The sequence below is a fragment of the Tachysurus vachellii genome, chromosome 14 (assembly GCF_030014155.1).
Source record: "Tachysurus vachellii isolate PV-2020 chromosome 14, HZAU_Pvac_v1, whole genome shotgun sequence".
Classification (NCBI taxonomy): Eukaryota; Metazoa; Chordata; class Actinopteri; order Siluriformes; family Bagridae; genus Tachysurus; species Tachysurus vachellii.
Genome location: NC_083473.1, coordinates 15,826,181 through 15,842,570, shown reverse-complemented (window position 1 = coordinate 15,842,570; position 16,390 = coordinate 15,826,181). Strand labels below are relative to the sequence as shown.

The following is a 16,390-nucleotide window of genomic DNA, read 5'->3' as shown; positions in this document are numbered from 1 at the left end:
TTTCCTCCGGGTACTCCGGTTTCCTCCCCCGGTCCAAAGACATGCATGTTAGGTTGATTGGAATCTCTGGAAAATTGTCCGTAGTGTGTGAGTGCGTGAGTGAATGAGAGTGTGTGTGTGCCCTGCAATGGGTTGGCACTCCGTCCAGGGTGTATCCTGCCTTGATGCCCGATGACGCCTGAGATAGGCACAGGCTCCCTGTGACCCGAGTTCGGATAAGCGGTAGAAAATGAGTGAGTGAGAGAGAGAGTGATTGAGGATTAGATTCAATTATATTAGATAGAATCAACACAGCTATTGCCTAAACTAAATAAAATTCTGTTGATTGTTACGCATTTACTTATACACTGTATGTAAAAATAAAGATAAAATCAAGTAAATTCAGTGCAGTGCTTTTCACCAGCTGTCAGATATTCAGAAATTTCCTCCAACCATTATATTAGTCATTCGATAAATTGTTTGCTAAAAGCTTTGAAATTGTCAAATGAATCATAGTGCAGAAGGGTGTCAAGTACCCGAGTCCATGTTTCTGCATTCAGCAAGATCTGTGGAGTAGTCATTCTGAAAGCCTCTGCCATTATCATGCGACAGAATAAGCAGACACAATAACCCACTCAAAATGTGCAAGGAAAAAAAAATCTCGTTTCTGATCTTAAGAACACTTTAAGGAGCACACATGAACAGAAGAAGAAAAGCTGTCATTGTTGCACAGCATGTTACTACTGAAGGATATTTGCAGCTGTTACAAAAAGTCGATGAGATGTAATATTAAGCCTTTTATAAATCCAAATCGTGGCCCAGAATTGTAGTTAGGACAGGCAGAAATCATAACCAACAGGATACAAGCTTATGCAAGCAAAGGAGGGAGAGCGGTCAATACACAAAACCAGAAATCAATACCACAAAAATCAGAAAAATAATACGGCTAAGAAATGAACAAAGGGAAACACAATGGAAATGGCAAAACTTCTGAAGCCATGTGGTGAGAGTGGTAATATTTGTGCCATGTCTTGGGAAATAAATATCTTCTTGTTTCCACTGCATATTAGATTTGGCACAGGTTTTATGCCGGATGCCCTTCCTGACACAACCCTCCCATTTTATCCATACTTGGGTCTGGTACTGAGAGTTAACTCTTAAGTGGCTGGGTTACTGTAGCTCCCTGCCCAGGAATCGAACCCAGGCCATAGCAATGAGAGCACGGTATCCTGCTGCTGGAACACAGGAGGCCAAAAACCTTTAAATAAAATTATAGAATTAAACATTTTGGTGAAATATATATAATAATTTTATATATCTCTTGGGAAATATATATCCTTATTATATATATTTGACCAAAATGTTTCATTCGGTAATTCTATTGAAAGGTTTCATTCCAATGTCTAATGCGGCTGAAAAACACCTCATCTACTTAAAAAAACAATAATATTTTTGCAAACTCTACAGTTTACAGTGAAAAATGTGTTTTTACTTATGATTATCTACAAAATGATCTGCATCTTAATCGCAAAGAGCCTTTACAAGAGCTAACCCTTAGGCTGCAGTCTTTCATCCCAGGCAAATAGGAGACACACTTGATAGTTGATTGGTGCCCAGGATGAACTGATTAAACAGGTGTGACTCCTGCCTGGTTGGAATGAAAGCCTGCAGCCATACCAGCTCTTTCCCTACACATCACTCTGTCTCAGCAGCTGAGATAAAAGTCACAGTGCATTTGCACACAAGCCTCGTCATCGTCCCATCCCTCATCTGATCTCACTTCACACTGATATCAGTGGGGAAATAATCACAGATTAATGTGCTCAGATCTACATTTCTTCTTTATTCATGTTTTACTAAGTCGTTTAAAAAAAACCTGCTGTACAGAGTGTGTACAGAAAATGGAATCTATTCACAGACTCAACTGATTATACTTTCCGGTAGCTGCACGCATCAGATTCAAAACCCTGATGCTGGCCTACAAAGCCAAAAACGGACCAGCTCCCTCTTACCCCAAAGCCCGCATCACTCCTCACACTGCACCCCGCACCCTCCGATCTACCAGCACTGCTCGACTGGTTCCACCGTCTCTCAAGGTAAGAGGCAAGTATACTACAAGACTCTTCTCTGTTCTGGCACCAAGGTAGTGGAATGAACTTCCCCTAGAGGTCTGGACAGCTGAGTCACTGGCTATCTTCAAACAGCGGTTGAAGACCTACTTATTCAGGAAACACTTCAACTAGCACTTCTTTCCCTGTCTTTTATTATGCATTTATTATAAATTTATTTTATTATGCATATATTTATTATAAAAAAAAAAAAAAAAAAAAAAAAACACAACCTTTGACACTTTTTCATTGTAACCTTGAACAATGTTTTAAACTCATGGTATCTTAAGTATGTAACCTAGTGAGCCAGCATTAATGTACCCAATGATTTAAGCAAATCATGCTGTAAATCATGAGTTTTTAAAGCGGCTATGTGCATGATCTTTGCAGGAAAACATCGACTTCAAAACTAGCCTAAGTAAGAAATAGCACACGACAGAGCAAATGGATTACAAAAAGAATCCATTCCAGGGTGTTGTGGGCTGTTACTGCTCCAAAGTGGAATATTTTCAACACAATCTGAAGTAGGTTATTCCAACTAATACACAACACACTTTTAAACTGATTATCAGTTGTTCTCTCAGTAGCCTCTCTCTTTTTTCTTTCTTTTGAAGTTAATAAGACAAATAAAACTCAGCGTGTTACACAGAAACCCTTAGGCACAAGCTCCTCTTCTCTAAACCCTCTCCTGTGCTGGGAAAGTGCTGACACTTACAAAGCACAGATACACAAGAATTCTACCATAAACTTTAAACACACATCTATTAACATAAAGCTTCACCACACCATCAACGGTTATACATTTTTCATTGTTAAACAACATGTTTTATTATTAGGCCTCGATTATTTGGCACCTCCCCGGTGTGTGAGCTGTTACTATGGAAACAGTAACAGGTTAGAAGGAAAATATTAATATCACTTATTATTTATGTTACAGCCGGAAATACTGTCCATGCAGTTATAATTAAATTAACCCACACCTTCTGACCAATCAACTTGCTTTTGTATACATGATTATATTTTAAAAGACCATGACACACAAGCATTCACTGAACACTATACTAATACTGGGCAAGGCCACCATGCCACCTCCACCAGCCTGGAATGTTGACACAGGGAAAGTTGGGTCCATGGATTCATGCTGTCGTTGCCAAATTCTGACCCTACCATCTGCGTGACTCAGCAGAATTTAGGATTCATCAGACAAGGCTAATTTTGTTAAGGCTGTGCTTACTGTGGTTCAGCATTCTGTCCCTGACTGACAAAAGTGAAACCTGGCATTGTCTTCTGATGTTGTAGCCCATCCGCCTCAATGTGTTGTGCATCCTGAGATGCTTTTCTGCTCACCACAGTTGTACCAAGAGGATATCTGAGTTACTGTAGCCTTTCTGTCAGCCTTTCAAGTGCTCAGTGAGTGATTCAGTCATATTTCTTTATAGAAATGAATTATATGTATTTCATTTGGAATTTTACATGATACATCATTAAGCGTGAAATTGCTCTTTTGAAAACCACAAAATGACATTACAGATGGTATGATACATTTTTAAATTTAACTTTGCATTTACATTGATGTTTCTAATGGAATGATCAGCTTGGTGTCTGGGAGTGAGATAACATCCAGGCTGGAGCTGTAGCAGACCCCAGACTACAGCTGATGAAGCTCTGATTGTACCATTTCCAGAAAAAAACAAGCCCCACCATCTACTTGCCTCATTAGGCAACATTAACATTAAGTCTGTCCACTGAAAAACTTGCTCAGCATTATCTATCAATAAGACCGACTTGAACATGGATCAATTTAACAGTTTGGCTTAAGAAAATGGTGTGTGCAAAAGCATCCTATAACAGACTGAAGAGGCATTGCTGTGTTGACAGAAACAATGTTAATCAGTGGAAACAGGTTGACATATCGTATTTATCGCCTGCTCGGCTCTGGTTTTATGGATCGTAACAATGTCTGTCAACCTGGAGAATCCTTTCATGGTCTCCTGATTTTGTCACTGACTCATCTGGACAGACTAAGTTTTGTTATCTTGATCTCTTGCCAATGCTGATCATGAAGCCTTTCACTCAGGCAGACTTAACTGACTTGGGAATGCAGTAACTGACAATTCCTCTGAGCTCTCTTAATGACTTCCTCATTGCCTGCATTAAGAAATTAAATATTTATGGTAGCCATAAACAAACAAGTGCTCAATTATTAGAACAAGTGGCTGGTGATGAAGTGGGTTTAAAAGAGCTAGCGTGGTGTCTACTGTCCAGGATACAAGTAGAGAAACCTGTATTTAGTTCCTCCATGTGTATTTTCTCCATATTTCTCCAGCATGTAAAGGAAAAGGAAAAGGACAGTGAATATATTTCTGCCCTTTTGTTTGACGTTGCTTGAAGGCAGGAATACTGTCTCATCAAGACTTCATTATAAGGAGGTTCGGATATAATGATACATGATATTACTATAACATGAATACATCAGTCAGGAATATCACATATCATCACTTCAGACAAAATGCAGGGTATGAACATAATGATTATACGTGAATAATGTTTCTCGGGTTGGTAAACAGTGAAAATGGTGAGCATTTTACTCGTTTCTCTTTCTGTATTGAATCAGGACAGGCGAGTTAGAACAGGTGTTTCAGTCATTGTTTCACTTGACAGCGTACATCCATTTCTGCATGCCTCGGTGTCTTGTAATAATACTTTGAGAAAGAAAGAAGCTAGAGAGTGAGCCATCAAATTCAGCTGAAACTGAGAGAAGGCACTGAACAAAAGATCATGCAATATTTATGGCAATTTTGTTATTTCCCCAAAAAGCATGACTAGCGGTGTGCTTGACGAAATGCCTTTGAGTGCCCTCCACTTAGCAGTCATCTTTGGCTCACTAACAGTCCTTCCCTTGACACCCATTTTGCTCTCAAATAAAGGGCACAGAGCCATTAGAGGAAAGGCTAGTGGCCAGGACCAGAGTGAAAAACACCACCGACAACAGGCAGCGCTTTTGTTTAGATGCCTATTGATATGGAAATGTTGTGAATCAGACTCAAGCCAAGCAAAAAAAAAAAAAAAAAAAAAAAGGGGGGGTCACATATGCCAATGGTCGCTGCAAACTTTAATGCAAATGTAAGAAATTTTCAGAATATGTGTACAAATATTTCTGGCCATTAGCCTCATTGAGAAAACACTGAGTTAATAGCTTTTGAATAAAAGTCTGCTACGCAGTGGAATAATAATGCTCAACGGTGCATAAATCTCCAATCAAATATTTATAAACCCTGTCCAACTGTGCCTCTAGTGTATTGTATCTCAGACACTGAATATGAAAAGAAATATCCATTTGTCCACTTTTTATGAAGCAAAGCCAAACCCTCTGGCATTTTCTAAGTCTATGTGTGTTGTCTGCTCAATTACTGGGTTGCATAAACTTTAAGAAATCCACTACAGGTCAATATGATCAAATTTTCTCTCGTCTGAATTAATGAAATTCCGCTTTACTGACCTCACCTAACAGCAGTCCTGCTAGGCAAGAAATAAGCATTATTGACAAGGCAGATGCAATTACCCAATTTTACAGTTCTGTGAGAGCAGAAGGAACAAATTATTATGTACAGCTTGGTATTTTACATTACTGCATTTTTTATTTTTTTGCTTTATGTTTCCTAGTCATATGCTTATCCTCTGAGGAACGTCTGCTTAATTTTATGGAAGACCGAATGGTAAAAAACATGCAAAGCAAAGAGGCTTGTTTTCTTCCTTATTTGGGTTAAAAGCAAAACATTCTGGAGCCAGACACTGCCAGAAATATATATATATATATATATATATATATATATATATATATATATATATATGTATATGTATGCAAATGAATCCAGATCACTTGTGTTTGTCAGTAAATATCTACAGAGCAGCAAAGGGAATCTAAGTGTCTTTTTTTTTCCTTTCTCTGCCATATTATTCCTGTTCTGTACTAACAAAGAGTAGGATACCTGTTCTAAATTAAGCTAAGTACACGCACAAGGACAATGAGGCATATTTTATACAACATATGGTGGAAAATTAAAACACAAAAGGGCCTTTATTGGCTTAGAATAATTATTTGCTTGTGACCTCACTCCATTTGTTTTTATTTAAGTATAAGTTTGGCTTGGTTATTATTACTCAACCTGGTTTTAGCTGTATGTAATGGCCAGTGTTGTGCTAGTTACTAAGAAATAGTAACTAGTTACAGTTACTAGTTACTTCATTCAAAAAGTAACCCAATTACTTTGTTGATTACTTACACCAAAAAGTACCAAAACGCGTTACTGTTAAAAATAACTTTATAACTTTTTAACTTAAAGAACGTTCTTTAATGTTCCCATTAATGCCCTTTTATGCTCATAACGGTCTATACAAACACAAAACTGTTGATCTGTCCCTGCCTAACAGTCCGGTTAAAATCTAGTCGCTGTTGTTTGGCTGGAGGGGCTTGACTCAGTTCGAGTGTGTCCACCGACACGGGGTTAAATTCTAGCTTCGTCAAGGCATGTACTGTAGTTTCTACCTCAAGATTAAAGTTGCTGTTTATCGCAGTAGATAGGACCTTCGAACCAGAAAGACACAGCTTACATTTGACTAAAAGGTTTTAGTCTTTATTCTCAACTAAAGTGAAATAATGAGCATTTTCCACTTGCTCTCGTCTTTCTCTCGCCTCGACTCACCATTACTGCCGCACATACTGTACAGTACATGAATAAACGGAAACACGGCCACAGTGAGGCGTCTTCGTGTTTACAGGTTGGCATCCACCAACCCCACACTGCGTCGCTGCTGTAAACAGGTTAGGCTGTAGGCTACACTTCAGCCTAAATGAATTCATTTAAAAAGTAATGCGTTACAGTATTAGTTACTGTCAAAAGTAACTGCGTTACTGCACAACACTGATCATGACAAAGACTGACCGAATGAATAAACCACTGCCTATGAGAGAATTTACTGTAGAGAAAATGTACAGTACATGTATGAGTACACTTATTATAGATGGCAAACTGTACATTAAACTGACAAATATAAAATATCCAAAAGATTTTTTTTAAAGCCTGATGTGTTAAACAATGGTTGCAATACTACATTTCAGGCTTTTTTCATATAATTTCATAAAAAAAAAAAAAAAGTCTATATTTTAATACGTTGCACTTATTTTACCCACAGTCATGGATTTTATGCCAAATTGCCTGCTCAATCTAGATATCAAATTATCTGACATTAGCCTTCAGTAGAATTTCTAGAGGGAATTTTTACTCTAGGTAGACCTTTAATATTTATATATCAAACTAGCACTGACACGACCGGCCCCAGATATTACTTTGCTGATCTTTTCGTCTTAGTTTTGGATTTAAATTTTTGGGTTTAGTTCCTGCACTAAATAAAGCCTAATTAATTTATTTAAGCAACAAACACTGCCGCTGACACTGAGGTTCTTACAAGGCTCTTGCTTTCCCGTTTTTCTGCAGTCGTTCAGGAGTACCTGCTGTGCTGCAACCCCCAGGCTGCCCATATTACTGCTGTGTTATTAACTTTGTGTCATGGGGTTATACCTGCTCCTGCATGCAAACCATATCGCTGCTCCGTATTATTTGGAGCATCTCATATAATACACATGCCTGTATCTCACTCCATTGGCTTCTACTGCTTTATCTACAAAATTCTATTACTGTTCCAGTTTTTTGTCACGCACAACCCAGTTAACAAAGTAGTAAAATAACACCAGTGATGATGAAATCGAATAAAGTGAAATATAATCTATAAGTCTTTACGACCTAATCGTAGTGGAGATTCAAAGCTGATCGTAACACAGCTGGCTTTAGCACATTTATTACTGAGTGGAAGGCAGCAAATAAAGCTTAAGTGCACGAGTAACAGATGTTCGTGCTCTTTGCATGCCCAAGTATATTCCATATGATTGTTACTTTGCGAGATTCTTCTCTCATCATTAAGCTGACACATCTTATAAGATTTGCCCTATTTGCAGGCATCTGGCATACAGACTGCGAAGTAAAGTGCTGAGTGCAATCTAATGAATGCAACACTAAAGCAAAATCACACTTCCTGCTCCCTGTCAGCTCTGTGGTTCAGCTCTAAAACACACACCAGCATCTGACATAGCAATAACATCACATGTCATATATTTGGCATATTTGGAATGATAACTGATGCAGGTGCACACAAATTTATATTCAACACACCTACACATACACACTGCTCTAAACCCAAGGACTAGCAAGTCGCCAGTGTTGAACAGATGTTCAGAGGCTTTCTTTCTCTAATCTCTCTCTCTCTCTCTCTCTCTCTCTCTCTCTCTCTCTCCCTCTCTCTCTCTCTCTCAGGTGGTGAAGAACCAGAGTTCTTCCTGAATCAGCTCTCTGTCCCGCTGTATGATTACTCCACAGAGCCAGACAGGATTGGATAAAAATGAATTTACCCAGTTCTAAAACTCAATCTCAACCTGATAATACAATCACTTCGATCCAATGCTGCCCTTCAATTTTCGGAAGGCTACAGAAGTGTTAAAAAATTTCTTACTAGTCAAATGTCGAACAAATGGACTACGCCAATTTCAGCTCGGCTTGACTTCGCCTTATCTAGTTGCTTAGCATGTGTGAAGGATTTGCTAAAAGTAGCTGTATACTGAAGAAAATCCCAGAATCAGCTTGGGTTATTTTCTTTTGTAGACTTGAGAACTCTGTACTCAGCACATTGTAGCAATCTGCAGACAACTGCTCAATGTATCGAAGACTTCACTGTGTGTGTGTGTTTGTGTGAGAGAGTGTGTGTGTGTGTGAGAGAGTTTTCCCTGTATACTGTAGGCTTAGCCAGACTGAATTTCTCACTGTCCGTTTTAGTTACATGACAAAAGAACATCTTTCTTCCACACTTTAATGATCGCCTCCCACTCACCTCCTTTAAAGAATAGAAGATAATAATCAGAGTATCTGTGTGTGTGTGTGTGTGTGTGTGTGTGTGTGTGTGTGTGTGTGTGTGTTTGTGTGTGTGCAGCTGACAGTCTGTCTGCAGTGAAGTGTTCTGAACAACCAACTACATGTAGTTTGAAGAGAGAAACAGCGATAGAGAAATGAGAAAGAAAGAGAGAGAGAGAGAGAGAGAGAGAGAGAGAGAGGGAGAGAGAGAAACAGGGATCACTGTGGACTGATGTGTTGCATCCACAGCTATGTAATTATTCTTGTTATGTCAAATAACCATGCCAGAACAATAAACACACAATCACAAAAGGCCACCGGACATTCATTGCTCTCTACAGCGCTGCCGATGCAGAAAGAAGAACAAGGGAGCGAGAGAAAGCAAGCAGTTTATGTATAGAAAGAGATGAGCGCTCACTTCTCTCCCTGGTGTGTACAATGAGCTGCTGTATTTCCTTATTTAAACAAGAAGGACTGAAAAAACAGGTCTGTTCCTTTCAAAGCTTTTGTCCACACAAAACATATATGCATATATGGCTCTAATACGGTATGTGTGACCCTAATTTCTAGTCTTCTGCAGCACAAATAATAATAAAAATACAAATAAAAGCTGGTATAAACCAGTCCTCAGTATGACTGAATACCGAAAGCCACAGAGATGAAGTACAGACTCATCTACAGAGAACCAGACTATCTTAGTTAAATAAATAGCAGAAAACATTGACGAAAACAACAACAATGAAATAAAAAAACTATGCAAAAGAACAAAGAAACAAACAAACATACAAACAAACTAAATTAAGCTAAAACTAAGCTAAAATTTAATCCAATAAAAAAGGCAACAGATATTCAAATCCAGTAACATCTCAATTCTAGATAAATTATTACTGTTTGTGGAAAACAAAGTGTGCTTTACACATCAGCACAGTACATCCTCACCTGCCATCCTCTCTCTCTCTCTCTCTCTCTCTCTCTCACATACACACACACACACACACACCCACACACTATACTTTCCCTTACTATACTGTACTCTCTCTCTCTCTCTCTCTCTCTCTCTCTCTCTCTCTCCCTCTCTCTCTCTCACACACACACACATCCACACACACTATACTGTCCCTTACTATACTCTCTCTCTCTCTCTCTCTCTCTCTCTCTCTCTCTCTCTCTCTCTCTCTCTCTCTCTCACACTCACACACACACACATCTTTACCTTACTATACTCTCTCTCTCTCTCTCTCTCTCTCTCTCTCTCTCTCTCTCACACACACACACACACACACACACACACACACTACACTTTCCATTACTATACAGTACTTAACATAATAATAATCATTAATGCAGCTAATTAAAGTGATGTCTATACATAAATTTAACCCCTTATATATAAGTATATATATATAATTTATTTATTTTTATTCATTGACATTAGTTTTCATGCATAAATTATTTTAAAATATGGCATTTGAATTTGTACTTTTTCTAAATAAAATATATATTGCAAATTAAAATAATTACCCATTTACTGGTATGCCAAGACATTTTGGTTTAGGATTGTTTAGGAAATTCAAACTTAAATTTAAAAATATATTTGAAAATGATTGTTTACTCTGTGATAAAAAATCTATTTCATTTTCTTTTGGGATTTTATGTAGAAGGTTTGTAAACAAATACCAGAAACACACTCCACTGAAAATGGCAAATAGTCCAGAGAGTAACAAAAATCTGAATACGTTTTTATGTAAAATTATAGTAAAGATTTTGATCAACTGTACGTGTGTAAACACAAGAAAGTGTTAAAAACAAGTTAAAAAAAAAGCTGCAGCGCAGCTACTGAGAAAAACACGTCTCCATGTGTGAGGATCAGCCAAATGCTCCCACAAGGTCAAAACTGTCAAATATTTCTATCCTGGTGGTGACATTTGCTCCCCACTATGGTAAAAACCATGTCCACAAACCAAACGTGTGTGTGTGCGTGTGTGCATGTGTGTGTGTGTGTGTATATATATTATGTATGTATCCATTTCTCCTTCTTCTTCTTTTTTCCTTGTCTTATTTATGTTCTATTTTCTGATTTCTGTTTTAATTTTTCACTCGTATTAGCTGCAGCAGTAGCAGTGCATCTCTTTAAGTTTATTTACCATTCTTCACACACTCTGTATTATAATCTTTGACAACACAAATGTGACAGGACACAAATGTAACAGGAATGCACTTGAACTTGAGGCACTGTATACTCTAGTGTACCTCTGAGAGCAAAACCGAGCTAAAGATATTCCTATATTTTTTGACATTTTCCTGTTTAGTTTCCTGTATTCGAGTCTGCGGTATAGAGGAAGTTTACAGAGGAGAGTGTGTTCATCCACAGCCTTGCTTTACTCACTCTACGTCCTAATTCCAGTTTATTTTTTCCTGCATCTGTTTTCTCTCCTGTATTAAACTGACTGCAGTCTGTCTGACTGACTTTACACTTTTTTTCACACTGAAAGAACAGATAAAATGAATGGATTTCAACAATGGCTTCTCAACCCATTGATAAGACAGATTGCTAGCGGGCGTGCAAAACTTTGCTTGGCAACTTGAGGTGCTTATAGCAAAAGCAATTCGATTTCAGTTTGATGGATTCCTGCTCTAATACTGCTCCCTGTTTGCTATGAACTATTGAGCCAACAGCTATTAGACTAAGTATACATGTATTGACATATTTAGACAGCATCCATGTTCCTGAACACTTTTTGTTGTGTTGAGGCTATGCATTGTTTTTAGCAGAAGGCTATGAGAATATATATATCTAAGCAATGCTATATACTTTGAATGATGGCTGAAACTGAATTCCTGACACTCAAACAAATAGTCTCATAAATCTGTAGAGGATCGAACGTCTTGCGTAACATAAGATGGAAAAAATTCCTAATCAATATTCACTTTTATAAGACAGAAGGCAATAATGTGATCTTACCTGTGCACTTCTTAGGGCTTCCAGGGCGCTTGCCGTGCATTCCCAACTTGCATCCAAAGTTTTCCTCCCAGAATTCAGCAAACCACACATTCCTCCTGTTGTTCGACAAGCTGCGACTTCTGAAATACCTATCAAAAGCTGGGGGAGAGTGTAAGTGATACTGGAATATATGAAAAATTCTCAATAACCTTTAACCGTATTAAAATATCCATTCAATTCCATCATGCACAAATATGACATTCATCTATCTCCTTGTAATCATGACGCATGCTTCTTAAACATAATTTAATAATTTATACATTTCTGTTAATCATTGGTCATAATATCTACGATTACTCAGACATTAATGTACCTTCCACTGAAGCTCTTTTAGGCAGAATAGTAATGGCTCCCTCAGACACATTCTCCTGCTGATACACAGGGGAGATTTTTGAGCCCCAGCTGTCGGAGCCCACCCAAAGAAAGTGACTTGTCTGATTGTTTCGATTAGCAGCATCAAGAACACGTCTGAAAAGTAGACAAGACAGGACTAATGTTCGCTTTCTACATTTTTCAAAGAAACACATTCAGTTCAAAAGAACACTCAAGAACTGCATTTATTTCATCATTAATCTAAATACAGACTTCATGTATTGGAAAATCAGTTCGTTCATTTGTTCATTCATCTAGAGCAAGTGTTTTATCCTTGTCACAGTCACAGTGGTTCCAGACCTTATCAGTGAAAACAGTGTGTGAGGCAGTAAGATAACCTACATGGGATGCCAGTCTATTTCAGGGCAACATGCACACACATATGCACTAAGGGCATTTAGAGTCACCCGTTCAACTACCAGCTTGTTTTTCTGAGGTGTGAAGAAACCAAACAACCAAAGGAGATCATATGTCGGATTCTGGAGCTGTGAAGTGGCAATCATGCCTGCTGCACCACCATGCACCATCCTAATGTTTTATTCATACTGTTTATTCAATACAAGCAAAGATTTGTTTGTATTGAACACACACACATACACACACACATACACACACACACACACACACACACACACACACAAACAACAATTTATTAGGAACACCTGTACACCTATTAATTCATGCTAAGATCTAATCAGCCATAGCAGCATGAATGCAGATATCATATAGATGCGAGCCAACCTTCGGGTAATGTTCACATCAATCATCAAAAATGGGGACAAAATGTGATCTTAGTTGCTTTGACTGTGGTATGATTGTTGGTGTTAGATGGGCTGGCTTGAATATTTTTATAACTGCTGACCTTCTGAGATTGTAACACACAACAGTCTCTAGAGTTTCTCAGAATTGTGCCCTAAAGTAAAATAATTGGGTGAAAGCCTTGCTGATAAAAAAAAAGACCAGAAATAAATAGTCAGATTGGTTCAAGCTTTTAGGAAGGAAATCGTTTAGAAACATGATGAGCAGAAAGGGATGTGCTTATGTGTGAATAGTCTTAGATGATAGTGATGCTCTTAAGATCAAGAATCAGCTCTCTTTTCAATAATTGATTTTCTTTTCCTATAAAGTCTTTTTCCTTGGGATTTTTTTTCTTATTAAGATTTCAAATATTGAACCCACCTTTTTAACCATGTCTGCTGTGGATTGCTAGACAATAACCAAAGCCAGGTTTAAGGAACGGGAATAAAATAACTAAGAGGCGTACCTGATATCATCCTCATTTGCAAACATGATAATAGCACGAGCATTGGGAGTCTCGAGCAGTCGTGAGATGATCTTGTCAAACTCTCCAGGTCTGGGTTCTCTGGGGATCTTCAGAGATTGTGCAATGCACACACCACCTGAGGGAGAAAGTGACAGAGGTAGGAGAGAGAGAGGTAGGAGAGGGAGAGAGAGAGAGAGAGAGAGAGAGAGAGAGAGAGAGAGAGAGAGAGAGAGAGAGAGAGAGAGAGAGAGAGTGGGCAAATGAGAGAGAATGATGTGCACAGGAAAGTGAGGGTGGAGGCAGACAGGAGGTTGTGAGGGAGTGTAGGAGGAAGAGAGAAGGGGAGATAATGGAATGTTGAGAATAAAATTGTGTAAGATGAGAGGCATAGAGAGTGACAGCCACAGACAGGAAGAAAGGATGAAAGAGATATAGAAACAGGGACAGAGAAAGACAAAGAGACAGGAAGGAAGGAGACATGAGAGGAGAGCGAGAGGGAGAAAAAGGGACAGAGACAACCTCAAAGTCTGATTCCATCATAACAAGGGCACCAGGCAATCCAAATTAGATACAGGGAAAGATGAACAAATATATTCAGTGTTATCTTTGCTACCCAGAAAGAAATGTGTTTAGATCCAAATAACATCTGATAACGCCACCTTGCCCAAGGTGTTTGGGAACATAACATTTTTACCTCCTAATTTACACAGTCTAATGCAATTCTGTCAGACTGAAACGCTACTTTATAATAAATTGAAGCTAAAGAAAACGTTCACAGACGTTCTTCTTAACATTAATCCAGCATATCAACCCATATCAATAAAGGTGGGACAAATCTCCAAGTTAAATCACTATACTACCTTTTAAAAATATGGATGGTTGTGTAAGGCAACCATGATGTGTTTAACAAAAGTTAGAAAAGAAGCACTTTTCAGTAGAACTATATGGATGTACAAGACTGTGCTGCCTTTTCTTAAATTTACATACAGTACAGTATGATGGAAAGGGGGGCACGGTGGCTTAGAGGTTAGCACGTTTGCCTCACACCTCCAGGGTTGGGGGTTCGATTCCCGCCTCCACCTTGTGTGTGTGGAGTTTGCATGTTCTCCCCGTGCCTCGGGGGTTTCCTCCGGGTACTCCGGTTTCCTCCCCCGGTCCAAAGACATGCATGGTAGGTTGATTGGCATCTCTGGAAAATTGTCCGTAGTGTGTGATTGCATGAGTGAATGAGAGTGTGTGTGTGCCCTGCGATGGGTTGGCACTCCGTCCAGGGTGTATCCTGCCTTGATGCCCGATGAAGCCTGAGATAGGCACAGGCTCCCCGTGACCCGAGGTAGTTCGGATAAGCGGTAGAAAATGAGTGAGTGAGTGAGTATGATAGGAAAGGTACACCATGGAAGTCCACCACCAGGCCACTAGAGGTCACCCTCCCAAACTTCTTACTTTGTTGTTCCACTTACTTCCTGCATTTTTGCACACTTGTCTTGCGTACCTCCTGATTAGTTCCCCTAGAACGACTGGCTTTCCTTCTGTATTTGCTGATGTTTCTTACTGTGTGTGATTTGTATCACTATTGCATTCTGCTTGGTTTGGTTTGGTAGTGTTTTGATTAAATAACCATTGTCTGCGTTTTCATCCACATCAACGTATAATATATTTCATGAATGTGCTAGAAAATCCTTAACATATATTCAAGGATTTGATTCATTTATATGACAGAAACCTGGATAGACTTTCACCAGTGTTGTAATGTAACGGAGTACAAATACTTCGTTACTGTACTTAAGTAGAAATTTCACGTATCTGTACTTCACTTCGCTATTTAAATTTATGTCAACTTTCACTTTTACTCCACTACATTTCCTAGATAAAATGTATACTTTTACTCCGCTATATTTCCACTAAGCATCTTCGTTACTCGTTACTACAAAATAAAATCAGAAGAAATGTGTGCGACTGCAATAAGGGAGGTTTGGCGAATCACTGCTCCTAGATCGCATTACGCTCCGCACGCTCTATTTCAGTGTAATGTTGCCAAAGGAGGAGGAAGCACAACTGAAACCAACATGGAAGCACCTACTGGAGGACTTCCTGTTATCATAGACGACCACCCCGACGATAGTGGTGAACTCGGTGAACAGGGTGAAGAAGATAACGTTATACACTCGTGGCCGTATTTCCAAGAAATGTTTCTGTACATTGGAATGAAAGATTCTTCCTACCGGATGAAGTGCCTCTTATGCCTACCGGAAATCACTGAAATTTTACTTTTTACTTTTACTTCAAATACTTAAGTACATTAAATATAAGAAAATGACTTTTGATACTTAAGTACAGTATATATCAGATACTTTAAGACTTTTACTTGAGTAATATTCTAAAAGGTAACTTTCACTTCTACCGAAGTCTTTTTTTAGTACGATACTTGTACTTTTACTGAAGTATTGTTTTCTAGAACTTTATACAACACTGACTTTCACCATGTTAGAATCTTTTGTCACCCATCTATATTGCAAAAAAAAAGTAGCTATGATCTAGTATCTACTAGTTCTGTGGTCATCAATAGGGGCAGGTCAGGCAGAGCCACAAGATCGAAAAATCTTCATAAAGTCCTCAATCACAACTCCATACATTTTAAAATACATTTTATTTGTTTGTTGTTATTGTTAGTTTTCTCTTTTGAGTGACCAAGTATTAATTTTTTTTG

At 38.5% G+C, this 16,390-nt stretch overlaps 1 protein-coding gene across 1 annotated transcript in view; it reads right to left on the bottom strand.

Annotated features, from left to right (window-relative positions):
* grm8b (glutamate receptor, metabotropic 8b) overlaps positions 1-16,390 on the bottom strand; it is a 127,051-nt gene that overhangs the window by 25,994 nt on the left and 84,667 nt on the right. Inside the window, exons 4-6 of the mRNA XM_060886569.1 lie at positions 13,684-13,819; positions 12,361-12,515; positions 12,009-12,146 (exon numbers count right to left, since the gene is read on the bottom strand). Of these exons, the coding sequence (XP_060742552.1) occupies positions 12,009-12,146; positions 12,361-12,515; positions 13,684-13,819 (429 nt within the window). The remainder of the gene's footprint in view (positions 1-12,008; positions 12,147-12,360; positions 12,516-13,683; positions 13,820-16,390) is intronic.